Here is an 8,892-nt window from a genome sequence, read left to right as displayed (position 1 = left end):
TACACTCAGCTGTTGGTCTGTTGGGATTTTATTGCATCACCCTTCAACAGTATTGTTTGGGAGCATAACTGAGTGAAGGCATTCTTCTGTGGGTAGTTCTTCAAAATCCCTTTCTTGTATTTGATCCATTATGAGGAGGCAGTCCCAGCGAGAAAACTGGATATGTTGAATGACTTCTTTGTCCAACTGGGAATCCCTTCTGTAAACACTGTGATAGACAAGTGACTAGATGCAAGAGAGTTCAGTGCGCCTCTAGCTTTCATAGTTTGGCATCTTTTTACAATGAGATGGCAAAAGCGACGCTTGTCCAAATGCCCTCAAATGTACAGTTATTAAAGATACAGTAGTCCTGTCCTGCTTTGCACTAAGTCAGTCTCAGCAGGAAAGAGAGTTGAAAACATTTTATACTCTCACAGAGAACAGAGATCTTTCAGAAGCCACACGGAAGTGCCATGCCTGGACTATGATACATTGAGCTGAAAGGGCTCCTTGTGCTACCATAATATGAAATGTCAGATGGTTTCCATATTGTTTGGGTTAGGAGAAAATTATAAGAATCTTTCACCACTATCACACCATATAAAGCTTCAATATTCCTTAGGCCCACGTTACCTCTATGGCATGGCAGCCACCAACAACCATTCTCCTTTAGTTGAGCTTCCCTGTAGTATTTGTAAAGTGCTTGTCTGTATCTGCATCAGTTACATTTGTATCCCACACTTTCTCCAAAGGGCTGTACATCAAACTAGTGATGTACAATCCAGTGAGAGAGAGTGATTGGCCCAAGGCACCCAGTGAGCTTCATGGCCAAATGGAAATCTGAAGCCAGATCTCCGTTCAGCATTATACCAGTGATACTCTCTCAGTGGCTCGGGAGCCATATGTGGCTCTTTGACATGCCACTTGTAGCTCTTCTGAGCACTTTTCCCACATCTGGCACCTGACCCGTGCTTCAGTAAAGTGGGCAAGTTGCTTGCCTGGCGTGGTTTGTGGTTGACAGGTGGCTCCCACCTTGAAACAGCTGCCACTAGAGGAACAGTAAGCGGCAAGCTTTCCTGAAGTGCAGGCCTCATACCAAGGATGGAAGTAAATGTTAGTGGTAATTTGCACATATGGCTCTCCACAAGCTGCGGAGTGAGTACCACTGCATTAAGCCATACCAGTTCTCATCACAAAGTAGGGTTGCCAGGTTCCTCTTAGCCATCGGTGGGAGGTTTTTTGGGGTGGAGCCTGAGGAGGGTGGGGTTTGTGGAGGGGAGGGGCTTCAATGCCATAGAATCCAATTGCCAAAGCTGCCATTTTCTCCAGGTGAATTGATCTCTGTCGGCTAGAGATCAGTTGTAATAGCAGGAGATCTCAAGCTAGTACCTGGAGGTTGGCAACCCTATCACAAAGGTCACCTAGATATTTCTTGTCCCACCATGAGCAGCTCCAACCAATGGAGGAATCCAACCAGGGGCATGTTTTTTTCAATGGCAGTGAAGAAATGAAGTATAAATTGGACCTCCAGTCATCCTTCCTGTTTTAAAATATATGCTAGCCAAACACGGATAAGTTCAATGGAATATGAAGGCATTCACTGTTATCTCTTTTGCTTGTTTTTGGCAGTGGTGGAAAGGCCCGCCCCCTACACCAATGTGATCATGCCTAGCCTGTTCGGCATCATCTGTTTCCTCGGCATAGTTGGGAACCTTATTGTGATCTACACCATCATCAAGAAGAAGAAGCTGAGGTGCAAGCAGACAGTGCCTGATATCTTCATCTTCAATCTCTCCATTGTGGACCTGCTGTTCCTGTTGGGCATGCCATTCCTTATCCACCAGCTCCTTGGCAATGGTGCCTGGTATTTTGGAGCTCCGTTATGTACCATCATCACCGCTCTGGACACCAACAGTCAGATCACCAGCACCAATATCCTGACAGTAATGACCCTGGACCGTTATTTGGCAACCGTCTATCCTTTGAAGTCCACTTATGTCCGTACTCCATGTGTGGCAGCCTTAGTTATTGGCCTAGTGTGGCTCCTTTCCTTCCTGACCATCATCCCTGTATGGATGTATGCAGGGCTGATGCCTCTGGAGGATGGGACGTTCCGCTGTGCTCTTTTGCTTCCCAACCCAGAGACAGATATCTATTGGTTCACCCTTTACCAGTTCATGTTAGCTTTTGCTATTCCATTGTTCATAATCTGTGTGGTCTACTTTAAGATTCTCCAGCATATGGCTACCACTGTAGTGCCCTTACCCCAAAGGAGTCTCCGGGTACGTACCAAGAAGGTCACTCGGATGGCTGTCGCCATCTGCTCTGCCTTTTTCATCTGCTGGGCACCCTTCTATATCCTTCAGCTGGTGCATCTTGGAATAGACAAGCCTTCTGTTGCCTTCTTCTATGCCTACAACTTTGCCATTAGCTTGGGCTACGCCAACAGTTGCCTCAACCCTTTCCTCTACATTGCTCTGAGTGAGACCTTCAAGCGTCAGTTCATGGTGGCCATCCGTCCGGCCAAGGAGCAGTTTCGAGTCAACAACAATAACAACAGCACAACAGAAGCCAGTGTGTGCCTCAAGCTTGCACCAGAATCCACCCAGCAGACTCAGTTTCTGGAGGACTTTTCTCCTCACTCAATGCCTGTGACTGTTGCTGTTCACTAGCTGCCGTTCCCCGAGGGCCTTATAATCTTGCCATTACAAGACCGTAAACAGATTTCCTTGAGATATTGCAGTGGATGGTGGGCATGAGGAATGATCGAGGCCAGCCTTACCACTAGGCAGAGTGAGGTGTTGGTAGAGGCCTATAATGCATAAATGCTGGGTCACTGCTTCTGCTGATACATAGTAGAAGGATGCAAGTTTTTTTTCTGAGAATACAAGGTAGTTTGCAAAATCCAGCAACGCAGTTATCACAGGAACCCAACAGTGAGTCATGATGAGGCGACCTCGCAACTGCTATACAAATTATCTCTCAAATAGGCAAAAGGGTGTCCATGTCATGAAAAAAATGGGCAGCGGTAGCTTCCAGACTTTTGTTGAGCTAAGCAGCCTTTTTAACAGATACACTTGGCAAAAATATTGCCTCTGTGGGATGAACAAACCAAGCACAGAATAAAACAAGTGAAGATTAGGAAAGATGACTTCATTAATTGTGCCTATGGCAATATGAACCACTAGCAGATCAGTATCTCCTGCAATGTCCATTATTTGAAGATGTGCCAATCCATTTGCAAGAAGACAGGGTGACCCCATACTGAAAGATAATGTTGTCCTCCAGGATATAGCAAGAAGAGACACTGGAGCTCTAGAGACAGCATCAATAGCTTCTAGAGTCACTCACTGGGTTGTGTGGGCAACAGGCCTCTAGTGAAGAGTCTTGTTATGATTTGCTCAGACTTATAAATGAACACTTGAACAATGGGGGCTGCCACTCAATTTCTGCTGCTTCTCCTGGAATGGAAATGCCATGATGGGGCAACGGGCACCTGCTGATTTCTACTTGTTATTTAACAAACACCCGCAGAGCCTCTGCCCATAAAATAAGTGGCTACCCTACTACTTGCTGTATGTGTTGATAAAGAAGCAGTGTCCTTTATACAGCAGGACTAGCCAACACTTCAATGTTATGGCTCCTCTCGCTTTAAGAGTTGTGTAGGAGAGGGCAGACTAGCTGACACAGCTTGTCACATCACGGTTGCTGCAGAGGCTCAGAAAGATATCCCTGCAAAATGTCCTTATTTATAAGCAAAAGAGTGCTAAAGAGTAGAATAGCACAACTGAGGAATTAAGGAAAGAGGCACATAGCTTAACAGCTATGGGTTCTGTCATGAGCAGAAGGGTGGTGAAACTAGGCTTTTCTGCCTACAGAGGTTTATGAAACCCGACAGAGGAAAACACTGATCTTTGGCATTTGGTGAAAATGTGTGATTTCAGAAAGAGGATTAGGGAAAGGCATAACATATAGTGATTCCACCCATGTTTCACTCAGCATCTGTACATTTAACAGGAAGTTGATGTGCATGAATGAGCAGGCGAAGCTTTTTGCTGCATGGAAATCAACATTATCTCTGTTGATGTGGCAGCGGGAGACAGCAGGGGAAGGTTCAGTGCCTTCTTGTCCTTCTTAGCTGTTTCTTGGGGGCGTTTGGTTGGCCAATGTGTCGAGAAAAGGGTGCTGGGGCTAGAGGGACCTTTGGTCTGAACCGCAAAGACTGTTGAGCCATTGCCCAATAATTGCTGCAGAGCACATTGGGGAGTGTGCTGATGACCACTAGTCCACCTGGAATTGACGAGGATGCAAACATTACCTCTTTTGCCAGTATCTCTTCCAGTCTTGTAGCCACTAGTGAAAGCAGCTGATGCGTGGAAGCACCCTAAGAAGGGATTTGGGTGTGGGATGGAACTCTTGAATGGCTTTCTCCCAGCTGTGCATGTAGATCATGCAGCAAGCTGAATCAAGCATAGGATTGTCAAACTCCAGGTGGGGCCTAGAGATCTCCCAGAATTACAACTGATCTCCAATGTTCAAAGAAAATGGAAGCTTTACAGGGTGGACTCTATGGCATTATACCCCACTGAGGCCACTCCCTTCCCCAGCCCCTGCACTCCACAAGGTCCTCCCTTAAATGCCAGGAATCCCTCAATCTGGAGTTGGCAACCCTAATTTCAAGCTTGTTCCCCATCAGCTTGATGAGGAGCTCTCTGTCAGCTCTCCAAATGGGACTTGTGAGAACTGTGATTTCAGGGACGTACTATGGTTTCTTTTCTGCCTGAACAGAGTTCAGGATCCTAACTGGGGAGAAGTGAACTGAATTAATATAAGAAACTAATGTGCAGTTATGTAAATATGTTGTGTTAAACATTGCTTGCTGAAGTAACATAGTGAAAATGGCAACTGGAGTGATTTATGTTTTGAATATGCTAATAATAAAGTTATTGAGAAATTTTAGTTTATTCCAAAAATGCATTTTTTCCCTTTTATGGTCCCTCTCCCCAACATTTTCTACTGAATAAATTTTCATTTACCTTTGCATAGGCTGGAATTGTTTCAGTAATAACCAAGTTACAACTTGGCCAGGTTATTTTAATTACCAAGCAGATTCCCTCCTATCAGATCCCTGACATGCAAATTAGTTGTCACATGGTAAATCCCCTTCAATAAGGATGCAGATGAGCTCCATGAATGTGATGGGGACCATATTCTTCCTGCTTCTAAATCATGGAAACAATATCAGAATCTATAATGGTGGAGGGGAACCCTTAGCAGCACTTGCCCAAATCCAGTACCACAATATCCTTTATTTAGAAATTTATATGCCATAAATGACCTGAGAGCTAGCATGGTATAGTGGTTAAGGTGTTGGACTAGGATCTGGGAAATCCAGGTTCAAATCCCCTCTCTGCCATGGAAACCTGCTGGGTGACCTTGGGCCAGTCACACGCTCTCAGCTTCAACCATGGCAAGTATTTGAATGGAGGACCTCCAACAAATACCAGGGTGGTGACATGGAGGCAGGCAATGGCAAACCACCTCTCAATGTCTCTTGCCTTGAAAACCCCACCAAGGGGTCGCCATAAGTCAGCTGTGACACACACTACAGGTAAAATATACTGTGGCTTCGTGGTATGTCCAAACTGAGTCTCTGTTTTACCATATGGCCAAGATTGCAGATCACAGCAAAGTTTCAAAAAGGACAGCATGGTAAATATTTGGCTGCGATCTGGCCATGAACTGAATCTTCATGTCATCGCTTCACGTGGACTCCAGTACAGATCAAGTCAAACCACCTGTCATCATACATTTGTGAGGGCCAATTCCAAAGACGGCAAAAGGTCAGAGTGGGCAGGATAAAAATCAGAATTTGGACTATCAAACAGACTGTTTTTCATGGTGTCCTGAATCACATCCTATATACCCTAAACTTGCATTTCAGCATCCTTCTAGTGCTCACAGAATTAGCTCTGAACTTGTTTTCCAGCAAGCTCATTCTGCTGCCATCAGTTCTAGCCTCTATGCCTTCGTGTTTCTACACATTTTCTATAATAGTATAATATGGGCATCACTTAATAAAATTGACTGGGCAGTAGATTCAGGGAGGACCCTGTAATACAGCACACATGGCATTTGTTAACAGAAGAAGCGTCAACAGCCTCTTGACTTACATGGCTTTGAAAACAAATTAGTAAAATTTGGGGATGATACATCTATGGGGTTGGATCGAGACTAAGGGATGGGGAGGGGTAATTTCCACCAGTCCCCTCTTCCTGCTGCAGATCCCTGCTTCACCCTTCATGTTGTCCTTGAGGGTTCCCAGTCCCCCAGGAGCAGCATTTTCTGGCAATCAAAGGAATGCCAAGGGAAAAGGGGAGGGCCCAGGACAGTCCTGTCTGCTGGTAGAAGTGCCTTGCATGAGTGGAAAATTTAGTTTGGATCCATCCCACTGGCTACATAGCAATATATCCCTGACAGCCAGATGTTTAGGGTTGGCAGGTCTCTCTTCGCAACTGGCGGGAGGTTTTTGGGTCAGAGCCTGAGGAGGGCGGGGTTTGGGGAGGGGAGGGACTTCAATGCTGTAGAGTCCAATTGCCAAAGTGGCCATTTTCTCCAGGTGAACTGATCTGTATCAAAATATTGTCGAAGGCTTTCACAGTCAGAGTTCATTGGTTCTTGTAGGTTATCCGGGCTGTGTGACCGCGGTCTTGGTATTTTCTTTCCTGACGTTTCGCCAGCAGCTGTGGCAGGGATCTTCAGAGGAGTAACACTGAAGGACAGTGTCTCTCAGTGTCAAGTGTGTAGGAAGAGTAATATATAGTCAGAAAGGGGTTGGGTTGAGCGGAATCATTGTCCTGCAAAAAGTATCAAAGGTAATGTGCTAATCATTGTCCTGTAAGTATCAAGATAATGCTAATGAGGGTGTGATCTGTTAATGTGTGAAATCCAAAGCTAATCTGCATGGCTACTGTTGACTGTAGTCTTTGTTAGTCTGGAGGTTTACAAGACAGGAAGCCAAGCCTTCTTCATTCTTAAACTCTCTTCTTTTCTGTTAAAGTTGTGCTGATGTTTATGAATTTCAATGGCTTCTCTGTGCAATCTGACAAAATAGTTGGTAGAATTGTCCAGTCTTTCAGTGTCTTGGAATAAGATCCCGTGTCCTGTTTGTGTCAGTCCATGTTCAGCCGCTGCTGATTTCTCAGGTTGGCCAAGTCTGCAGTATCTTTCATGTTCTTTTATCCTTGTTTGTATGCTGCGTTTTGTTGTCCCAATGTCCACGGTTACACAGTCCGGATAACCTACAAGAACCAATGATCTGTATCAGTTGTCATAGTAGGAGATCTCCAGCTAGTACCTGGAGGTTGGCAACCTTACAGATGCTGAGAGTGAGCAACGGGGTGGCTGCCTCCTGTCTTACTCTGCTTATGAGTTTCTGGTTACTGTTGGAGGAATAGATAGATCTTTGGTCTGATGAGCGGCTCTTAGTTTTGTTTAATAGAATCATAGAGTTGGAAGGGACCACCAGGGCCATCAAGTCCAACCCCCTGCACAATGCAGGAAGCTCACAACTACCTCCTCCCCCACCCCTAGTGACCAGAAGATGGCCAAGATGCCCTCCCCATCATCTGCCTAAGGTCACAGAATCAACATTACTGACAGATGGTCTTCTAACCTTTTCTTAAAAACCTCCAGGAAAGGAGCGCTTACCACCTCCCTAGGAAACCTGTTCCACTGAGGAACTGCTCTAACTGTTAGAAAATTCTTCCTAATGTCTAGACGGAGACTCTTTTGATTTAATTTCAACCCATTGGTTCTGGTCCAACCTTCTGGGGCAACAGAAAACAACTCGACACCATCCTCTATATGACAGTCCTTCAAGTATTTGAAGATGGTTATCATATCCCCTCTCAGTCTTCTCCTCTCCAGGCTAAACATACCCAGCTCCTTCAACCTTTCCTCATAAGACTTCGTCTCCAGACCCCTCACCATCTTTGTTGCCCTCTTCTGGACATGTTCCAGCTTGTCTACATCTTTCTTAAATTGCTGTGCCCAAAACTGAACACAGTACTCTAGGTGAGGTCTAACCAGAGCAGAGTAAAGTGATACCATCACTTCGCATGATCTGGACACTATACTTCTGTTGATGCAGCCCAAGACCGCATTTGCCTTTTTAGCTACCACATCACACTGCTGACTCATGTTCAGTGTTTGGTCTACTAAGACCCCAAGATCCTTTTCACACACACTACTGCTCAGACAAGTCTCCCCCATCCTATAATTATGCATTTGATTTTTCCTACCTAAATGCAGAACTTTGCATTTGTCTTTGTTGAAGTGCATTTTGTTAGTTTTAGCCCAATTCTCCAGCCAGTCAAGATCATCCTGTATCCTGGCTCTGTCTTCTACTGTATTTGCTACCCCCCCCCCAATTTAGTATCATCTGCAAATTTAATCAGCATCCCCTCTATTCCTTCATCCAAATCATTTATAAAGATGTTGAACAACACAGGGCCCAGTTTCTATGAATTGGACTGAGGAAATCCACATTTAAAAAAATCTGGTGTATGCATATGGAGTCAATGATGGGAAGTACTTCTTTGATGGGGAGCGCCTGCCTTGCAAGCATTGCCATCAGTTTAATTAAATGTATGCCCCATGGTGTAGCAGCACTCTCAGCACAGTGCCTATGAGGCATTCTCACTTAATGAGAAGACTACAGTAGTGGCAGCATGGCTTAGTTGGTGACAGTAGATTATATCCTTTGACTGCAGTATAGGAATCCCCAAGGGACAGATTCAGAAAGGCGAAAGCAGCTTGTTCAACAAAGATCTGTTGATGTGAGGATGGATTTTCTCTAAAGGAATATTAATATCTTGTTCCATTCCATCCTCACACCTGCCGCAGCTGAAA

General features: G+C 45.0%; 1 protein-coding gene across 1 annotated transcript; it reads left to right on the top strand.

Moving 5' to 3' along the window:
• Positions 1-1,619: 1,619 nt before the first annotated feature.
• On the top strand, positions 1,620-2,680 carry LOC130492291 (melanin-concentrating hormone receptor 1-like). Its single transcript, XM_056866092.1, has one exon. It carries the CDS (start codon positions 1,644-1,646, stop codon positions 2,649-2,651), a length of 1,008 nt encoding a protein of 335 aa, XP_056722070.1. The 5' UTR covers positions 1,620-1,643; the 3' UTR covers positions 2,652-2,680.
• The last annotated feature ends 6,212 nt before the right edge of the window (positions 2,681-8,892 follow it).

The sequence above is a fragment of the Euleptes europaea genome, chromosome 1 (assembly GCF_029931775.1).
Source record: "Euleptes europaea isolate rEulEur1 chromosome 1, rEulEur1.hap1, whole genome shotgun sequence".
NCBI lineage: Eukaryota > Metazoa > Chordata > Lepidosauria > Squamata > Sphaerodactylidae > Euleptes > Euleptes europaea.
The sequence above is the reverse complement of the archived record's forward strand: the minus strand, read 5'-3'. Positions and strand labels throughout refer to the sequence as shown.